The sequence below is a fragment of the Monodon monoceros genome, unplaced genomic scaffold (assembly GCF_005190385.1).
Source record: "Monodon monoceros isolate NGI ecotype Baffin Bay Population unplaced genomic scaffold, NGI_Narwhal_1 Super_Scaffold_12, whole genome shotgun sequence".
NCBI classification, from domain to species: Eukaryota; Metazoa; Chordata; class Mammalia; order Artiodactyla; family Monodontidae; genus Monodon; species Monodon monoceros.
In genome coordinates this window covers 113,114,167-113,135,739 of record NW_021703768.1, presented here as the reverse complement: position 1 = coordinate 113,135,739, position 21,573 = coordinate 113,114,167, and the positions used below count along the sequence as shown (strand labels likewise).

The 21,573-nt window shown below is 51.5% G+C and overlaps 1 protein-coding gene across 1 annotated transcript in view; it reads left to right on the top strand.

Moving 5' to 3' along the window:
• The first annotated feature begins 15,120 nt into the window (after nt 1–15,120).
• The window catches only part of CXCL14 (C-X-C motif chemokine ligand 14), an 8,554-nt gene continuing 2,101 nt past the window's right edge, over nt 15,121–21,573 (top strand). The window contains exons 1-3 of the mRNA XM_029215747.1: nt 15,121–15,429; nt 15,604–15,709; nt 19,471–19,584. Coding sequence (XP_029071580.1) covers nt 15,366–15,429; nt 15,604–15,709; nt 19,471–19,584 — 284 coding nt within the window. The 5' untranslated portion in view covers nt 15,121–15,365. The remainder of the gene's footprint in view (nt 15,430–15,603; nt 15,710–19,470; nt 19,585–21,573) is intronic.

The following is a 21,573-nucleotide window of genomic DNA, read 5'->3' as shown; positions in this document are numbered from 1 at the left end:
CACTGCGTCACGTGGCCTCTTGCTGCAGTCTGTACTGTCACAGGGTTTGGGGGGTCTGGGATGTGTCAGGTTTCCACCAGTCCTCTTGTTCTAATCCAAGTCTTGCCAGCTGAAGCCACTTTCTCCCATGGGAAACTTAAATAAATAGCAATTCTGCAACTAAACAGATATCCATCCCAGCAAACACCAAAGTGTAAGAAAAGCCGGCTTTTTAAAATTCAAGTCCTCAGAAACCAAATATGAAGTCACTGTGGCAACCCCTCCAATTCCTCACCCACTGAAGTCACAGTGTTTGAGAGATTCTAGACTGAGCCTGGTCCTCACTGGGGCCATTCTGCCAGGTCAGTGTTCATTCACTCAGTAATTATTTATTAAGCCCTTATTGTGTATCAGACACCGTACCAGGGAAACAAGACAGATGCTGTCCCTGCAGTCACAAAGCTCATAGTCTGGTCCAGCCCAAGCCCAGGGAGGGTTGGTACCAGAAGCTATAAAGCCAGGACTCTGGCATTTCTCCCAGGCTCCAATTCCAAAGTGAACACTGGTTTCCACATGAACTATTCCTCTCATTTTCAGAACATTTGTTCATCATTTAGTTTGTTAGTTATTATAACTGAAGCTATAATCAGACTTCAAAGATACACTGATCACATCTCCCAGATCCAAAATCAAGGTACAAGGTCTGACCCATATTTAAAACAGAGACAGACTATTTGGAGTGAGGACTACCCCTCAGAGCCCTGGATGTCATGTTCCCAAGAAACAGGCCACTGCAATGGCTTTAGCTCATCAGTCAGACCCTCAAGACGCCGTCCTCCACCTTCCTCTTGGGGGAAGCCCTTGGAACTTTGTCTGTGGTGCCAGGAAGTACAGCTGCTGCTTAATCAAATGAAATTGCTTCCCCAGATCCATCAAAGCCCCTTTTTCATTTTCCGTTCTGGATGGGATCTGCCAGAGGTTAGAAATAACACACACTTGGTGAGTGCTGACCTGAGGTTAGGACACGTGGGCTGTGACTGAGGTTGACACTCGGTCAGAGCACAGAGAGCCAGCTGACGGCGAGCCTCTTCAGGAACAAAGCAGTCAGCCCGCTGGTAGACCAGCATCTTGCTGAGGGCCTGCTGTGTGCTTTAGCCAGTGGATTCCAAGACCAGGAAGCCCAGGTTTCTGCCCCAGGAATAGAGGATGCTGAGGACTACATCAGCCGTGACCAGAAAAGGAGGGAACTTGTCCATCAGAAAAAGAGGAGGGAAGAGGGGCCAGCAGAGCTGGATGGAGTAGCTCTTCTTATAGTGCAACCTTGAGAGGCTAGACAGTGCTCTGAGCCCTTGGACCTGAGCCCCTGACACCTCACCAGGAGGCCTGCTGGGTTCTGGTGGGGAGTTTCCCCCAGGCTGCTGCTAGAGCTCTGGGACCCTGGGTGATGGACCAGGTGATCATCAACATTCTTGTCAGTAAAAGAATATTTATACCAGGCTTTTCTCCCTCCCACTCCCCAACACCCCCTGTGCTCTCTCTGGTTCTACCTTTGGTGGTCTCAAAGTTTCCAGAAGCCCCAAATATGTCTGTTCTCCACTCTCCAGTATGTGCATGGGAATTGGCCCCTCCCAATCGGCCCTCATCTACCTTCCCAATTCCCAAGTTCCCGTTTCCCAGGGCCATGTCTAGACCATTTCAGGCACATGTGCATGCTCTCTCTCTCTCTCTCTCTCTCTCTCTCTCTCTCTCACACACACACACACACACACACACACACACTCTCACTCCATCATTTCTGGTTTGCCTTCCTCTTCCTCTCAGTACCCAGCAGTTCTCATACCCTGTAGCTTTTCTTTCCCCCAAGACTTGCCCCTCCCCTGTCCTGGTCCCTCTGGCACTGCCCACTAAGCCCTTCACACACCCTCTCCTAGGATGGCCTACATTTAGCAGTAGACATCCGTGTCACACGCCTTCTAGACCTACAGTGCCACAGCACTAATTTGATGAGTGCTTACTACATGCCAAAGGTGTGAACATCTAACAGTGGACCTTTCCAGCACAGGACAAAGATGACCAGGAGAGAAAGAGCACTCCTGGAGCCACAGACAGCATCTGTTCCTAGCAGCCTAGGCTTAGTGCTGAGACCACAGGGGTGAAGGGTTGGGACTCAGTCTCCCACTCTAACACAATCAGGGCTGGGTGGTTTCCAAGGGTCCCTCATGCTGTCACTCTCATGTCCCAGGAGTTCTCCACTGGCCCTGAAGAGTTGGGCAGCAGGGTCAGCCAAGGGGGGTTCTTAGTTTAGGCTCTCCCCTCCCAGAGCCTGAGACCAGGACTTGGGTATGAGTGGTTCATTTGGAAGGAATTCCAGGAAGCAGGGATTCCAGGAAGTGAGGGAGCAGGGAGGGTGAGACTGGAGGAGAAGAGGTCATTGCAGTGTGTGTTATCAAGGTCACAGATACAGGCAATGGGGGCTCCATTTTGCCAGGGTCTCTGAAAACATGGAGAGTACCCCCAGAACCATCCCCCTGAAAGGCAGAGCTGAGCATTTATCTACCGGCTCCCACCCCCCAATGGCTGGGATTTGCCCCTAGAGGCATAAACTGGCCACCCACCCACCCTTCCAGGCTTCTAGGATGTACTGGTATAAGGGCAATGGGAGCTCCCGTAGGCTTGGAGAAGGTTCTGGGGGAGAAATCAGGAGGATGCCAGGAACACTTGAGGTCGAGTGAGGCAGGGAACTGCCCAACACAGCTACCACTGAAATCAGAGGGGGCCAAGGGAGACAGCTGTGACAGACAAGTGTGGGCCTTAGTCACCCTCCACCTTACAGAAGGACCATCCCATGAACATCTGGGTGATGCACCAGGTCCTGTGGTAGGCATCAGGCAAACAACCAAGAACAAGCTTCCCCACTCCTGTGACCTGAGCAAGTCCCTTTTCTGCTCTGGGCCTCAGTTTCTCTGTCTCCCAAAGTGGGATCTGGATGCCTGCCCTGCAGGGTGGCACAGAAATGGCTGCAAGGGTGTTGTGTGACTCTCTAATGCTTTGCACTTGCATCACCACCGGGGGAGGCCATGCCTTCGCCCAGAGCAGTGCAGTCTAATAGTGGAATCGTAGCCACCTTGCAGGTAAGGGAGAGCTTTGGAGCCTTGCCACCTGGACACCCTGGAAGCTCCTCCCTTAGCGTCAGATGATGCTGGGGGCATGGGGCGGGGTGGGGGGTGGGTGGCCGGGTGTGGGCAGTATAATGCTTGTGGCAGCACATGGGTCCTGGAGTCAAGGAGATGTGAGTCAGCCCATCTCTGCCCAGATGCTCAGTAACTTTAGGAAGATCACTGATTCTGTCGATGGGGAGCATGCTGCACATGGGGCTGGGTTGAAAACTGGAAGAGACAGTGAGTGTGAGGCACCACTACACAAGGCCTGGCACATAGTAAGCCTGCAGCAAACGCCCTTGTGGGCTACCCCAGCTGAGGGCCATGGAGTGTCTGAATCTGAGGTCCAACAAAACCAGGCTGTTGTCTTTCCTACAAAGCCTCCCACCCTCCTTCACAGGATGGGGGGCAGCACAGCCCCCAGCTCGGGTGTTGAGGTGAGGGTGCGGGTGCGCCAGCAGCAGCCCTGGAAATGCTCGAGCTTTACAGTCCCCCAGCAGGCTCTGTGTTCTCCTCCACTAGCTCAGGCCCTCAGCCCTCTCAGAAGCTCAGAGCTTAAGGGCACCAGGTGACTTCATTTAAAAAAACAATCTGGGCTTCCCTGGTGGCGCAGTGGTTGAGAGTCTGCCTGCCGATGCAGGGGACATGGGTTCGTGCCCCGGTCCGGGAAGATCCCTCATGCCGCGGAGCGGCTGGGCCCGTGAGCCATGGTCATTGAGCCTGCGCATCCGGAGCCAGTGCTCTGCAATGGGAGAGGCCACCGCAGTGAGAGGCCTGCGTACCGCAAAAGAAAAAAAAAAAATCTACAAGTAAAGGGCTCCTTTGCAAGCGGAGTGTGGTGCATTCTTGGGGGCTCCAAGCAGTTTTACAGACCCAGACGTGGAGCAAAGGCGTTCAGGGACCAGGGAGCAGTTCCCAGGCCCCGGCAGACTGGCCGGGGCCCAGGGCCAAGGGCAGAGGTGGGGTGGCCCTCCTCTGCTCTTCATCCTCTCCACGGCAGACCCCCGGCTGCCCATGTGGGTGAGGAGGAAGGGTGAGAGGTCCCGCCTGATGAGAGTCAGGTCCATATAGCTCTTCTGAGTTAGAGGTCTTACATCCCCAGGACAAATTTCCCTGAAAGTGATTTAACTTGCCATGGGTGTGGGAGGGATATGTGTGAGCCCTGGGTGAGGACACCCCAAATCCCTACTGTCCAGACACTCCCAGAAATGTAGTCCCTCTCTCTGCCTCTCACAGAGCCAATCAGGGGGTTTACAGAGTCAGGAGAACTAACAGGCTGGGCTGAAAATTCATCTTTTCCTTTTTGCAACACACAAGACACCCAAAATTCAAACTACATAAGAATGTGTCAATCATCAAATACACTGAAAATGGGCAGCCTCGGCGAGACCCAAACACCCATAAATGTCACTAGTAGTGACCAGAAACCAAGTTCTGGTAGACTGTTGTTTCAGTGCCTTGGCCCTTCAGCATACTGACTTTTGGAGAGTTGACCTGGGGCCCTGCAGGACTGGGCCTGATGCCTGCTGTATGAAGGGGTATTCCCAGAGCCCCACCGTGAATCCCAGTCCTGCTATGTGGCGTTTTTCAGCTCAACCCAGCCACCTGCTGGGGACCTGGGCAAGTGGTGACACAGGGTCACTTTTCCTGGCACTATGGGGATATGTGCTTAAGTGAGATGAAGGAGAAAGGCCTCAAGGGCTCTCCAAACCATTGCAGATAAAAACTGGAGAAACTTTTTGAGAACCGCAAACTAAAACCACCAAGCTGGGAATTGTTCATATTTCAGAAAGTCTATTTTACCCCAGGGTCCTTTTAAGCCTCCCTAGGCCATTTAAAGAGGGGATTAAATAGGGCAGGAGTGGTTATGACATAATGTGTACCACAGAAAGACAAGTATACACGATTGTACAGTATGACTGTAATTATGTGAAAGTCTGCATGGGCTCAGACTGGACTGGCTCTTGGTAAAGTAGAAGGCTCCATGGTACCCTTTCTTCTCTTCAGTGCTGTTGTACTGTTTTCAGAATAGTATAGCTGTTTCGTTTAGGAAGTTTGCTCTTTTTTATTTATTTATTTATTTTTATTTTTTCAGAGATGGTAGCTGAAGTGATCTCAAACAGATCCAGGCACCAAATCCAATTTTCCAGCCAACTTAATTATAAGTTCGTGACACCAGCGTTCAAGGCTCTCCATTGCCCACAACCCCTCTTCTTATGCTCTATCATCTGATAGCTACTCCCTGACTCATCACACCCTTTCTGGCCTCCAGGCCTTTACCGCTGTTGTTCTGTCCCTGTGGCCCACCCTTCTGTCACCCCTTCTCTGCCTGTATAAATCCCTCTTACCCCTCAAGGTCCATTTCAAGCCTACCTACTCTACGACAGCTCTCCTGCCCCCTCTCTGAATGGGACTGCCCCATCGTCCCCTCTGAAATGAGAACTCATGTCAGGAGCCCATTTCAAGGATTCCTCCCAGCCCACTGGCCTTTGCCTCCCTCCACCTCAGGCATCTTGGGGAGCCACCAGACTCCCTGCAGCCCCTGCAGCCCCGCACGGTGCCTGGCACAGAGTGGGTGCTCAGCGAGTGTTTACCTTGATGTTGTCAAAGGACTTGGCACATCAGAATAAAATATATCCCCCCTCCTCCATCTCAGGCCAAGGAGGACCACTTGGGCAAACACACTTGTACCCCATCCAAAGGGATTTCCTCGTTAGTTACTCTTTTCCTCTACATGATAAACAAAGTTAGCCTTTTTGTAATATTTCAAACCCATTGTTAAAGAACTGCTCCAAGTGTTGTGTCAGTGGGCGGCATCTCCCTGTGCACAGGGCCCTTTCCTCTGCGTCTCCAGCCCCAAGAGCTCCCGCTGCCTCGATCCCTCCTGCTGCCTCTCTCCCCAGCATCCACATCTGGTTTCCCTTCTGTACAAGTTTCACAATGGACAGATTTTGCACTTGGAGGATTTATGGTTCCTGCCGCCCCTCCATGCTTTTTGATATGATTCCATTATGTGCTTAAAATCTGGGGCGTGCTCTTGGCTCCAGGGAGCTGTTTATGACAATTCTTTTACAGCCTTAAATCGCTCACTGTTAGGAACCTGTTATGTGTTCAGAAGCAATGACTAGTTGCTAAGACAGAAAACTGCAATGTATCTCAGACAGTTGCTTGAAGAGTGTTCTTCACACAAGATTAATTAAGGCTAATGTTCACCTGGCAGGTACATCCTCTGAGCAATGCCTTGGACCTTGTCCTCCTGCATCTGCCCGAGACACTGATTTAGAAGCAAATTAGGAACAACCCCACCCCCACCCCAGACCCAATCACATCCTTCCTTCTGCTGTACTCCTTCCTCTGGGCGCTAGAGACCCACTGACAGAGGGTTGGTAGAAATGAAAACACCAACATCACAAACATCTCCCTCTGGATAACAAACAGGACTGAGAACCATCTTTTATTCTCCCTCTATGCATTACTTTTTTCAGGAAAAGGCAAAGAATTCCAGGAATAAGTATACAACGTGCTTATCCCCTGTTCTTTGGTCAAGGATGTCCCTTGACCAAGATTTCTCTTGCCTCCCACCTCCAGCTCTGTCATCCCTTCTTTACCCAATAGATCTTCCTAAGAGGCAAAACCTAATCATATAGCCCTCCTGCTTGACGTTCTCCAGTGGATCCTTATGATCCAGGTGATGAAGCCCAGACTCCTCAGCACCCCCGCAAGGCCCTGCACAATTTGGCCATGATCTATGTATTCAGTCTTCCAACCCTCCCCCACCGCAGTCCCTGCCCTGCACTCTCCATGCTCTGTTGACTAGCGTGCCCTTGACCTTCCCTGAGCTGTTGCTTAAACTGTTGCCTCCACCTGTAAAGTCCTCCTTAATCATCGCCTGCCTGTACGAAATCTTCCTCCTTCTCCGCGAGAGCCTAAAGGCCCACTCTGCCCTCCAAGAGAGTTCACAATTGTGCCTATCCGTCCCCTCCCCACCCCTACCATGGCAGGCCCCAGGGCACTCCATGTCCGTGTGTCTGAAACCGCCACTTGAAGGTGAGTGGCCCAAGGCCATGCTGCCACCCTCTGCTGCTAGATATAGGGTGACCAGTTAAAATACAGGAATCTCAGTTAGGTTTGAATTTCCAATAAACAATGAACACCTTTTTAGTATAAGTGTGCCCCCAAATACTGCATGGGCATCCTGTATTTGTGTTTGCTAAAACTGGCAACCCCAGCTGGATGGGAACTCTGTGATACCCTCCACGGAGAAGAGCTCAGGACCAGAGGCCAGCAGCACAGGGAGAGGAAAGCAGTGGTGAGACCTGGGCAAAAGATGAGGGAGTATTTCCCCATTCCCTCCCGCTAGGAGACAGCATATGGCTGTTCTGAGCAGGTCTCTAGAGCTAGACTGCTTGGAGTCAAAGATCAGTTCTGCTACTTGCCAGTTATCTTGGGCAAGTTTCTCACCTTCTCTGTGCCTCGGTTTCCCATCTGTAAAGTGGGTATAACCTACATGATGTGGTTATTATGAGGATTAAATAAATTAATATTTGTGTAGCATTTAGAACAGTCCTTGGCACAGAGTAAATGTTATATAAGCATTTCATACATATAAAGCAAAAGGAATTAGCCAAGCAAACCCACAGATTGGGGGTGGGCGGGTGAGTCTAGGAGATTTAATAATAATAATAATAAAATAAAACAAGAACAGACAATTACGGAGCACTTACTATGCAGCAAAACACTACGCTCCGTGCTTGCCCTATGTTAGTTCATTTAACTCTCACCGTAGTCCATTTGTAATACTATTACTATCCTCTTTTTAAAGATGAGGAAGCAGAGGCACAGTGGTAGTCTAGGATTCTAAGTCAGAAAGTCTGACTCCAGAGCTCACTAGACTGCAGTTAACTGTGATACACATTAATTTATTCTTCATTCATTCATGCATTGAGCACCTACTGTGTGCCAGGCCCTGAGCTGGTGCTGGGGTACTGGAGTAAACAAGAAAGACACAGAACAGCCACCCTCCCCTTTGGAGCTCATAGACTGATAGGGAAAACCTTGAAGGAGACTTGTAGATGTGAGGAGTTGTACTAAAGAGAAAATGGGGCTATGGAGCATGCTGACAGCCATGGGCTCTCCCAGACTGGGACAGTGGAGGGGCGGGGAGGGGCAGATGTGTCCAGTCAGGGAAGGTGTCCCTGTGAAACGACCTCTTTGCAGATTCGTGAGGTAAAACAGCAACCAGTCTGGCTCAGGGGCAAAGGCAGGAGTCTTTGCGCAGAGCAGGCAGCCAGCAAAGGCCTTGAGTCGGGAAGCAGCTTAGAGCTTTCCAGGAACTGAAGAATAGAGGGCGAGGGTGTGGCTGGAGGCCGGCAGGGGCTCAGGGGCAGCGCAGGCTTGGGGGCAGCGCCGGGACCCGCGTCAGGAGACAAGGCTTGGCAGGACCTCCACAGAAGCTAAGACCCCGCTGCCAACAGGAAGCAGTGATCAGGCAAGGCAGAACAAGGCAGCGGGAGGCCTGCTGGCACAGGTCAGTGAGCCATGCCAAGCGAAGCAGGGACAGCGCTGCAGACGGTGCCTGGGCCCTCAGCGCGGTGCTCATCTGCACCGCCGAGGACTCCACGTACCTCTTCTGCGGTGCCAGCTACTGGGCAGACATGCCCATCGCCCAGCATGGGGGACTGCCAAATGGAGTTAAGGCTGCCCCAGGCCTCACTGTTTTGAGTGAATGCTCCTGCATGCATTCATAAAGGAATGCACTCCTTTATGATATGAACATTCAAATAAATTGGAAAACAAGGAGAGAAGCTTTTAAACGATGCCCAAAGTCCTACCACCCAAAGAGAAAGACGTTTGTATCTCTTTCTTTGCCATCCTTTATACAGCGGTGGCTGTTTCACATACTTGCAGTCACAGTGTTTACATGACCTTATGTTGTCTCTACTTACTGCATAAGCATTTACTCCATGGAATTCCACAGATTCTGTAATCATGAGTCTTCATACCAGTGTAATATTTCATTTAAAGCTTTCATTGTTTACTTAACCAATTCCGCCAGTGTTGGGCATTCAGGTTAACTATTTTTAACAAGGAATATCTTTGCATGTGGCATTGCTCCTTTACCAACTTTTAAAATGGATTTTCTGAAGTGGACTAAAAGGATGAAATACTTTACTTCAAACCTTCTGGCTACATACTATAAATATGGTTCCCCCAAATCTTGTCCCACCAGTAAAGGTTAAGTGGCCTTTCCTCAATTTGCAGCTTTGGATGTTACTATTTAAAATAAATATTTCATTATTGAGCAGGACCAAAACAAAGTTGCCATGATACTACAGCACTAATGTGCTTTTCCTTGATTGTTAATGAGGAGGTACATTTTTTATGAGTTGGTTAATAACTGCTTTTCTTTCTTTTTTCCCCCTGAATTGTCCTTTGATGTCCTTTGCTCACTTATACATTAGGGCCTTCTTTGAAAATATCTTTGCTGGCATTCTTAACATAGTAAAGATGCTTGTCTTCAGTGAGGTAGTACTGAATGAATAAGTGCTCATTGTTGGTTTGCCATATTTGCTGCAAGCATTTTCTCGTGTGTGTCGGGGAATCCGCAGCACCCTCAGTTAGCCCTCTGCTGCCACAGGGCTGCCTGGAGCCCAATTCAACACCGCCCGGCTATGCCCTGCACCATTTCCTCTGGGCTTACGTTGCGCAGGTTCCCTAAACATTCCAAGCGTAAAGAACTTGGGGGACCTTAGCCCTACATCCCCTCCACCTCAGAGCAAGGCCCTGGGAAGGGGATCAGTATGCAGGACTGTGCTAAAGAAGAACCAGCAAAGATGAAGCAGCTGACTGCCCCAGGTTCCATAGGTTGGACTCTTAGAGAGAGGCATGCAGACCTCCAGCAGAGGGGGCGGCTAGAGAGGAAGGGGCACCCACCAGACTTGCATTCAGCTAGCAGCTCTACTACCCAATAGGAGCAGGTATTTTGAGGTTCCCCACATGGAATGAGTGGTGACAGGACCAAACAGGTCTCTGGAGCCCAGGATCTCACTATGTTCTAAGAAGTTGGGGGCAGGACCAGGCTGACATTCATGCTCTGGAAGGCTTGTGTGAAGCCACCCATTTCTGGACCTCAGCTTTCTCATCTGTACAATAATGGCTAGATGGGGTGTCAGTCCCTTCCAGTTCTGGAGTCTAGGATGGCCCTGTACTGTCAGGGAAGCATAAAGGGACTCCTCACTCTGAGAAGTTCAGTCCTGGGAAGAACTGGGGTGGGGCGGAGAGGAATCCAAATGTCTCCCAGGTCCCAGGGCAGGAAACCAGCCTTGACCAGTCAAGATGCAAATTCTCAGTAGACCTAGGAGGTGGTGTCCAGATACCTGAGGGGTTTCCTTGAAGCCACACTCCTGCTCATTCACCTCCTCTTCCTCTCAGCGATCTCTTTTCTAAAGCCAATGCTCTGGGGAAGAACTGGCTTTCCTGGGGGAACATGGCCTTGCCAATGGCCACCCTTACCCACCCCCTACACACACATATACACACACCCATGACCCTGTAGTCTACACAGCCTGAATTCAGCAGTGCTCTCTCACACCCCTGGGCTTTTTCCTGAAACATGCTTTTATAAATTTACTTAAAAGATATGGAATGAGCCCCTACTATGTGCCACACACTGCTGCAGGCACAAAGGACAAGCAAGACAGACCCAGTACCTACTTCACAGAATGAGGAGATCAGAGGATGACCCACAATACACTCCAGAACAAACATGAAAAGAGCACAATGTGAAGTTGTTGTACACACAGTGTAAAAATTAAAATCGGTCAACAGTGCAGAGTGACTGCTGCGGGGGGTCAGGGATGCTAGTGCGATGGGGTCTAAAGAGCGAATATTCAAGCTGAAGTTTCAGTAAGGAGAAGAGGGTCACACACCAACATCTGGCTAGGGAAGCAGTTTGGGCAGAGGGGCCAACAAGCAAAAAGATGCTGAGATGGGGACAGGTTGGGCATGTCTGAGGGATAAGACAAGGCAGTGTGGTGGAGCACAGCCATGGGGAGAGTGGTAGATGCTGGTCACGAGGCCCCATAGAGCCCTGCTGGGGACTTGAGTGGGACTCTTGTGTGAGATCAGAAGCCAGAAGGGCTTTGAGCAGGGGCTCCCCCAGAAGATCATTGTGTGAGGAGCAGGGACTGTAAAGGGGCAGGAATGCCCTCCCTCCCATTGTCAACTGGTGAACTCCTTCTCATCCTTCAGATGCCAACCCAATGGGCACTTCCTTGGTCAGATGCCCTGGTGAGTCTCATAACACCAGCTTCCCTTCATCACTCCTAGCTCTCTGGTAATCTCATGGGTGTCTCTGGTCATTTGATTAATGTCTATCTTCTCCACTAGACTCTGTGCTCCTTTGGGACAGGCACACTTCTGCCTCTGCTCATTGTTAATCCCTAGCACCCTGCACAGAACCTGGCATGCAGTGGGTGCTTAATCAATGTGAACGTGACAAATATGCGAATCCCCAGGGTCTCAGCCCTCAAGGAATGGCTTCCTACTACTTCCTCCCTCCACTGTGCCCCCCACACCTTGCGTCTACCTCTTCCATAGAGCCCAGCATGACTGTAAACAGCTTCTGGCACCGTCACACATACACACACGCATACACACTGGATTGTGCTCCAGAGGGCAGGACACATGTGTAGTCCTTCACTATACCCCTGGGATCCACTTGAATCACGTGGTGCCTTTGTACGTGCAAAGAACTACCTCGCCCATGTGAACCTCCACCTACTCAAAAGACTCCCCACTTGAGCTCAGTAGAAAGTCTGTGCCTGAAGTCAGGGTCAAGCCCCGCCTTCCCTCTCCCAGTTGAGCAGCTTCACCCATAGACCCACCAGCAGCAGGGGCCCCCATCCTCTCCTAGACCCACAGCCCCAGAATTGCTCACACAAATGGGGATAAGCTCTGTTTGCAAAGATACAATGGCTGTATTTTGCAAACCAAAGATGAGCATACACAGACTAAGGCTTACAAATGGGGACAAAACACTGGAATGTCTGAGCTCTGGTCTGGCCCAGGAAGTTGGGAAACATTGGTCCCTATTTTTAGGGTCAACTACTTTTTCCTATTACAGCACAGCACCCATGATCCTTAGTGCTGTTAGATCCCACTTAATTAATCAGCATATTCTTGAAACAAATGTGATAAAAATAACATTGTTAAATATATAGATATATATTTCACATGCTCTGCAAAAGCTTGGTATTAAAGAAATTCCTGGGACTTCCCTGGTGGCACAGTGGTTGAGAGTCTGCCCACATGCTGCAGAGCTACTGAGCCTGCGCACCACAACTACTGAAGCCTGAGTGGCCTAGAGCAACAAGAGAAGTCACTGCAGTGAGAAGCCTGCGCACCTCAACGAAGAGTAGCCCCCGCTACCCAACACAGCCAAAAAAAAAAAAAAAAAAAAAAAGAGAGAGAGAGAGAAAGAAATTCCTTTTGCAGAATAACAAAGTACTATATTTTTTGGAGGGCAGTTTGTTAAAAGCCTTAAAATGCACATGCCCCACAGCCCAGTGATTCTATTTCTGAGACATAATTCAAGTTTTAAAGGGCTACTGCAAAACTAAGCTACAAGAATATTTGTCACACAGCACTGCTTGTAAAACTATATCATTCAAAATAATCCAAATGTCCAGCAGGGAGTAATTCCTTAAAGTAATCATGGTGCATCTGTACAATGGAATACACTGCAACCAAAATACTACTACTAACAGTACTTATTGAGCACTTACTCTGTGCAACAGACCACCTTAAAAGCTTTATATGCACCATCTTATTTAACTCTCACGATGCTGTAGGTACAATTACCATTCCCATCTCACAGATGAGAAAATCAATACCTAAAAGGATTAGGTTACAAGCCAAGGTCACACAGCTAGGATTCACACCCAAGACAGTCTGACTCTAGACACCAAGCTCTTAGCCATTATACTATATGGCCTCAAACAATATCATTAAAAGAGATATTGTAGAAGCACAACCAGTCACATGGAACAGTGCTGTTGATATAGCGATAGGTAAAACAAGCCAGTTATTAAACAGGACATGCATGCTGATCCCATTCATGCACTTGCACGTAAATAAAGACAGAAGGGTTTGCAAAGATAACACTGTAGCATCTTGGTGTAGATTGCTGAGTGGGTGGAATTGTGTGTGTATTTTTTATATTTTCTTCTGCTGTGTTTTCTGTAACAAACATGCTAATTTTGTATTAAGAAAAAATAATTTTAAACTTTAAAAAGTTAACGTAAATGCCAAAATCACTCCCTTGCACTTACCCTCTGCATAAACCCAAGTGTCCATCTGTTGGCCTTGCTTTAAGTATAGTTACAACTGCTTGCACAGGACTCAGGACATGGCCTGAAGCCAATTCACGGGCTCTGCTGGCTCTTCACGGCTCAGCTTCCCCTGAAGGCAGCCAAGGCTCTCCAAGTAGGAAGAGACAGCAGAGATTCTTCCCACTCTAACCCTCAGCTGCCTGCCATCCCATCACCCCAGGATCCTCTCTGGCACTTGAGCTCCCAGGGGGCCGCTGGGCTGACAGCACAGAGTTGTGTGAGCTGGCAGAACCTGGCAGCTTCTGCCCTGGCTCCAGGTCTGGTCTGGAAGCCAAGCCCAGGGACCCTCGGAGTCTGACACACTCCATCTCCTGTTGCTGGGTCTTTCAAGGAAGTGCTTCACCAAAAGGGCACACATGCCTGAAGGAAGTCAAATGGCCCAGGGACAGGAGCCCCAGTTCTGCAGCCACACGACCAGGGCCCCTCCTGGCCCAGTCACCTGCGTCCTGGCTATGTGATCTTGGGAAAGTTATTTCTTCTCTCTGAGCCTGTTCCAGTGCCCATCAAGTAAAGAAATTAAAATACCAACTTGGAAAGGGACTTGTAAAAAACTATATATATATATATATATATATATATATATATATATATAAATATATATATATAATATATAATAGATATATATAAAATAATGATGCCAATAAGTAATATTTCCAGGGCACCAACAGCTAGTCAGGCACTCAAACACTTTCTAGGTATGATCTTATGGAATTCTCACAGCAGCACTGTGACTACTCACACTTCATGGATGACGAAACCAAGGTGTAGAGCAGCTAAGCCACTTGCACTGGTAAATAGTGGAGCAGGAATTTCTATCACCATGCCTGGGCCCACACCGCCACAACACACATCCTGGCACAATGTCTAGAACATGGACTTCATCCAGATGGTTACCACTGTCACGTCTCCCTGCCCAGCCACTGCCTAACTCTGGAGAATGATGTGACAGTGAAGAGAGCCACCCACCTGGTTCTCCCCACCCCCCACAGGCCCACAGACTTTTGGAAGCCTTCCTTCCAGATTAGCCAAAGCTACACACACACACACTCTTTGAGCCAGCTCCAGGGACCACAGGCCATGGCTTTGCTGCTGCACATCCTGCGGCGACCACCCTCCAAACCTGGCCTTGTGCTCTGGCCACCAGTGCTGCTGGCCCAACAGGGACAGCTCACGCTCTAGGAGTCAGGCCTGCTGGCACTCACACCTGGCACCTGCCCCAAAACCCTTTCAAGTCTCCTCGAGAATCTGGGCCTCGGGCCTGGGTCTCCCAGCGGCTCACAACAGCAGGCCAGAGGGAACCACGAGAATCATAAAAGCAGTGCCCTTAAGCAGCCTCGCCACCGTCAAGTGGCGCCCGAGCACTGGCTCTGGCTCTGTGTGCGTGCTGGAGCCTGGGTGTGCAAGTGTATGAAGGAGAGCGTGTGTGAGAGCGAGAGGATAGCGGATGTGAGTCTGAATGTGCAAGTGCGCGCGTGGCTCTGAGTGTGCGCTGCTGCGATCGCGGTCCGGGGCGGGCGGCGGGCGGGGAAGGTCTCCGCCCCCCCCCCCCCCGAACCGCGTTGAGAAATCTCAGTGAGTCACCGAGTGGTTCTGCATATTAATGAGCTCGCAGCGGATTTAAAAGAGGCTTGGGCGGGCGGAGGGAGACTGTGGAGACAGCCCGGAGCCGAGCGCAGAGCGCTGCGGGGTGCCACAGCCGCGAGGCTCCCACCGACGGGCGCAGCAGGAGCGAGTGGAGCCGGGAGGCGCGCTCCGGGTAGAAAGAGCCAAGCCCGGCGCCCGGACGCGCGGGCGCCCTCCCCGAGCCCCTGCTCCCGCGCCGCGCCCCTCGGCCAGCATGAGGGTCCTGACGGCAGCGCTGCTCCTGCTGCTCCTGGCGCTGTGCGCCGCGCGCGTGGACGGTGAGTGCCTGGGAGGTCACTTGGCGCCAGCCCGGCCCGTCCTGGGGAACCCCCAACGCCAACTGCTAAGCTCCCCGGGATCCCTGGGGTTCTGGGTGGGCACCGAGGGTGGTCAATGAGTTGCGAAGGAGACCCCTCGCGCAACTGAGCAGCCCCCCGCGCGCTCTCTCGCAGGGTCCAAATGCAAGTGCTCCCGGAAGGGACCCAAGATCCGCTACAGCGACGTGAAGAAGCTGGAAATGAAGCCAAAGTACCCGCACTGCGAGGAGAAAATGGTTATGTGAGTTCTCGCTCTTCGCCGCGAGCGTGTGCGCTCAGCTCTTAACCGGGTGCTGCGGCGCAGCTTGGGGCTGGGTCCGGCTAACAAGCCTTTCTCTCAGCCTTTGTCAAGGCCTTGGCGGAGCCTTTGTAATTGCCTAGCGAGTCCTTAGGACGCTGGCACAGCAGTGTGGAAGAGAGTTTGAAAAGAGGGTCACGGTACTGTGCTCCGGAAATAGCCTCTCCGAGGAGTTCACCCTTGCTAGGATTCAAATGGGTAGCCTAGGGGTTGCACTGCCCCCCCTTTCTAGGGTGATCAAGGGTTAAATGGCTTCCGTGTGCCAACTTAGAACACCCAGATTGAAATCACTCAGAATACACCCAGAACTATTAAACTGGAACCCAAACTGTGAGGCGTGCTGCCTTACTGTTACTGGAGAGAGAATTAAAGCAAACATTGTCTGACGTCCTCAGAACCTCCTTTCAGGGCCTTTTTCTGATCGGGGACCGTGGCCGTCTGGTTTTTGGCTTCTAGCGATTGCATTTTGAGAACGATCCTCACTCTTCCAACACCAGCTGGACTCCTGTGGGTTCCTGAGCAGTCTTGTGGAAAGGGCTCTGTTGGAGTTAACGTGCCATGAGGGTGAAGCCCTGCTTGGTGGGGATGTGGGGAATATTTTAAAAAGTGGGGCAGAGCGAGAGAACACTGCGTTTCCTTTGCTCCCCTGCCTTCCCAATTAACCACTTGAGGCCAGCACCACTGTTTCCCCATCAATACGCTCTTGGCCAGGAAGGGAGCCCTTGGCAAAGCAGCTACCAAATATCTGCCACGGACCATTGGCCCCTCTTCCCCTCCCCCAGAAACAGGACACACTTTATTCTCAGTCTGGGCAAGTGCCTTCCATTCACTGGCCCCGCTGGCCCAAAGGCCTCCACACAGTGTCTGCAAAGGCAGCTCCCACCGCCCCCCGCTCCACTGCCACCTGGGGTCTGCGCAGTCAGGCTGAAGTTAGGGAAGTTCAGAAAATCACTGGGCCTGAGCTAAACCCCTCTGCCTTCCTTCCTGGGCACCTCAATTAGCCTCCTGTCCCTGCCCCTTTGCCCTGCCCCTTACCTTGCAGACCCAGGTCCAGAAAAACTGCTAGAAAATCCTTTTGGGTGGGAGCTAGAGGTCACACAGCTGAGGGAGGAGCTACAAGCCCCTCAGGGTTCTCAGCTCTCTTGGGGTGAAAATGACAGGGACGTTAACTTTGCACTCCTCTCAGTGCTGAAAAATGCTCCACACACCAAGCTGAGCTGTTGAGTCCTTGCAGGAAAGGAGGAGCAGGGTATGAGGTGCAGTGACATCTCAAAAGGACAGAACCCTCAGTAAACAGGCTTGCCCTTTTTCGTGGCTATACTTTTCAGAATAGAGAGAAAACTGACAGCCAGGCAAGTGCATGAGAAGGCTTTATGTAGCCTTGTGAAAACTTGCAGGGGTCTCATGAGACCCGCACACAGTCACCCTCTTCTAAACCTCCACCCCATACACAGGACCCTACCTCCCTCCCTGAAGGGGTGGAGGTCTTCTCCCCTCTCAAGCTCCTAAGACTCTCCAGATCACATGAGGGACCAGTGCTTTTTTCCCAAAGCTGGTTTTTAGCCCCAAAGCTGAACTAAAGGAAGTTTTCCAGTTCACCCTGAGTCACCTGGAAATCTCTGATGAGGCTTGGGACGCAGCTTGCTTTGCAAGTGGGAGTCCTTGCACTCAGAAGGATCCAGTAGAGCCAAGATTCTAGAAGGGGCGATTTGTTTCATATACCCCGAGTTATTGCTGAAACCCTCGGTATCCCAGAAACACTGAGGACAGGCACACAGGACCCAGAATTTCTGCACAATTGCTGGGGGCAGAAATCCTCACGTCTTCACCCCACAACCAAGTTTCAAAGTCCCCGTGTTATGACTGAGCATTTGAGCACCGTGGTGGGAGGGCTGAGCGTCCTCCCCTGCTGTCCCAACCTTCAGGATTTGGGATCCTCAGCCTGTACGCTGACCTTACGGAGGAGGGGATTTTTATCTGGCTTGGCTACAGCCTTTTATTCCAAGTGCAAAGGCAGCACTGTAGGCAGAGAGCAAAGCATGGGCTAAATTCCTGCAGAGCGACTAGGTACTATGGGGGAGGGGACCTGGACTCTACTCTGAAGCCCGGCCCCATGCTTGAGACCTAGCAGAAGGGACCCAAGGAGCCACAGGTCTCATAGAGAGGGCCAGCGAAGGCAGAGCCCAGTCACCTGGCGTTACCACAAGACCTGTCCCTGCCCTGGGAGGCTCAGGCCATGGTGAAGGCCCTGAAAACTCAGAGCACAGGGGAGCGAAGAGAACAGGTTGCCCAGAAATATTCTGCCCCCATTCAGGTAGCAAGATTCGATTTCCTCTCCCCATCAACTGGGAGACTCAGAGTTCATGGCGACCCTGCTCCTTTCCAGACCTTGGCCCAGGCATCCTGACACTTCACTGTTAGGAGCCTATGGGGTGCTGGCTGACCTCTGTCCCTCCCTCCCCACTCTTCCCATCCCAACCTCCAACCACCCCTTTATGCCCCCTCAGCCCACAGCCCAGCAGCCAGTCCACCACCATACCTCGCTCCTGCGTGTCACCTCCCAAGGAGTGACATCTTCACCTCTCACCTTCCAGTTTTCCATGTTCGCTAGGTTGACCCTCATTTTTGAACACCATCATTCCTCCCCCACCCAGAAGCTTCCTCTGAACTCCTGCCACCCTGGCCCAGCCCTGGCTGAGAAGGGCATAGCAGTTCTGGGCAGCAGCCTCTCCCTTCCTCCTCCCTCCCAGGCTGGACCTCACACACTAAGGCTTCTTCTTGGCCATCCCATCTTCCACGACAATTGCTAATAACAGTAACTATTCATTGTGCTAGGCACTTTGCATAGATTATATCTTTAATCATCCTAGTAACCCTAAGAGGTAGGTCCTATTATTATACCCATTTTACGGATGGGCAAACTAGGTTCAGAGAGGCTACCCAAGGTCCCACAGACAGACCTGGGATTCAAACCCAGGCCCTACGCTCTGTATAAAGCCACCTGCTTCTCTACCACATGGCTAGACCTCCAATGGTGTTGGAACACTGGCTGATAGAGACTTGAAGGGCAGTCTTATTTTCCTGCCCAAGGGTGAGGTAACTGGGACTTCATGCTCAGGAATCAAAATGGGCTTCAAGGCCAAAAAGACTTAGCTTCAGGGTCAACAAATGCCCAGCCCCAGAACAATCTGCAGAGGGTCAGGGGAACTAGGGTTTGAAAGATCAGACAGAGACCACGGCACATCCAAGCCCTGCCATGGAGCTCCTCACATCCAAGGATGAGGTCTTGGCATGCATACTTCGCTGGCATGAGCTCTCTCCACCTCTCAATCCCAGGTTCAGAGGAGCTGGAAGAGTCCCCTGACCTTCGTTCCCCAAGGGAGCCATCAGTGCTGTGGGCAACACCCTGCATGGGGTAGGCTTGGGGGTGGGGGACTGTCCCAGACTTTGAGGGCTCCAGGGGGAAAAGTGAGAGCCCATCACTCTGCACAGGGTTAGACCCAAACGTGGAGTCAGGTTAAGGGGACAACCAGAACCTTCCAAAGAGCCAGGGAGCGAGCATATGGGTAGGCTTCCTTGAAAGGAGGGAGGAGGCCACAGTCTCTCAATGCTCTGATTGGGACAGACCAGGGCCACCCACAGGCCACACTGAGGGGCTGTCATTCAGGCTTCTCAACCCTCCATCCCATCCTGTTCCATTTCAGCATCACCACCAAGAGTGTGTCCAGGTACCGGGGTCAGGAGCACTGCCTGCACCCCAAGCTGCAGAGCACCAAGCGGTTCATCAAGTGGTACAACGCCTGGAATGAGAAGCGCAGGTATGCCCCACTGCCCCTCACCTTCCTTCCCACCACCCTACCAGATCCAGAGTCTAGACCCCTTCTAGGTCATCTAGCCCCATCTAAGGCATGAACACCCATTACAGTTGCCACAGTAAGCAGATACCCAGACATGGCTTACATACTCCCAGGGATGAGGAACTCACCACTTAACTTACTGCTACACTTATTGCTCTCTTGGACAGTTGTAAGCATCGAAAATTGATCCTTTTGCGAACTAAAATTTGTCTCATTCTAACTTTTATGAAGTTAGGGTAGTCCTAATTCCTCTCCTTATTTAAGTAACTTAAGTTTTCTGACCCCCAATTTCCCTCTGTCAAATGGCTGGGTGAATGTCCAGCATGGCTCTCTCTCTCCGTGATTTGTGTGGCTTGGTGAAACACAGCTGCTTAAGTGACTGGGTTTATTAACTATAAAACTGTGGGTACAACCATAAGATGATGACGACAACTCCTTGCCAACAACATAGTCTCCCCTCAGGGTGCCCCATGCCCCCTGCTGCCCAGAAGCCTGATAAACTCCTTCCTGTACAGGTGCAGGGAGGGACTTTGGGTTTGACCCTCTAAAATCAGAACCGCTCTTACCCTCAGGGGGCAGCAGTGGCCAGATGACCAGAGTCCTGAACTAGACCCCTAACCCCAACCTGGTCTGGGCTGTTCTCCCATTATCAGAAAATGGCTTCCCATCTCTGATCTCCTGGGGTCCCATGTCTGGCCTCAGAGGGGGAGGCAAGTTCCTGGCTCCCCTATGCTACATAAAGGTGAGCCTGTCCTAGAGCAGACCCACTCCTCACACACTCAGAGCCTGTTTACACCTGAATCTGCAGAGCATGACCAGGGAAGCGTGCACATACACGTAAACACGCACACAGGTGAGCTCCTCAGGAGCTGGTGACTGCACCTCATCCCGCAGAGGGGAGAACAGAGGCTAAGTTGGGGGGAGTGACTTGTCTGGGAGCACAAGTCAGGAAGCTAGGTCTCCTGGCATCACCTTCCCCTCCCTCCAGCGGGTACCCAGGCCACCCTCCCATCACCCCTCCTCCCCGCCACCCCCAGCACTTCCCTAAGCTCAGCCCATGACCAGCTCTCCCACAGCTGACACTTGGGCCCAACCCCAGTACCTGAGCCTTTTGTGCCGCCTCCAAAACTGCCTCATCCACAATTGCTTGAAATAGAAAGTGATGAGAGCAAGAGATTATTTTCCATAAATCTACTGGAAATGAAGTAGACCTCTTTCTGGTCAGGGCAGGCAGCTCACATGACAAACACGGGACACCTCCTGTCCAGTCACCCTCCGGGCCCTGCATCATCAAAAGTAGAATGAGGCTGACTGCAGGGCCGGTTCACAGAGGCGCGGGCAAGTCTTCGTCAGGTTGCTGGGAGATCCAGCCTTTGTCCCGACCCCTCCACCTGGGGCCACAGCTTTGATGAAAAGGAGGCAAGCCTGGGTCCATGCAGCCCCGCTCTTTTTGTTCCTGCAAAATCCATAGATGAGAGCGGTAAGGGCACCTCTGCTACCAGGCCTCCCATCACTTCCTTACAAAATGAGTTCATCCCTCCTTCTTGGAATGCTGAGGTGTCCTGGGAGAGGATGTGGGCATTCCCTTGTCCTCCTCGCCTCCCCTCCCTCTGTACAGGTTGAAAATGTCTTTGTGGAGATAAAGGAACCATCTTGAAGTCCTCTTTGCAGAGACAGAGAGAGGGAGAGAATGCTGAATCTAGAGTAGAGACAACAGAAGGCAGCGGCCGGCCCAGGCTGTGGGGCGAGACTAGAGGGCTTCCAGGAGCTCAGAGCCAGAGCTTCCGGCTGCCACCAGAAGCAGCAGCAGCAGGCACTTGACTTCGGTGCATAATTAGTCAGAAATCAGGAACGAGGCGGAAGGAGCAGGGGACGACCTGGATGTGATGTGTGGTCCCACAGCAGCCATGCGGCAGAAGGGAGGGGATTTAAGTATCTAAACAGAGATGG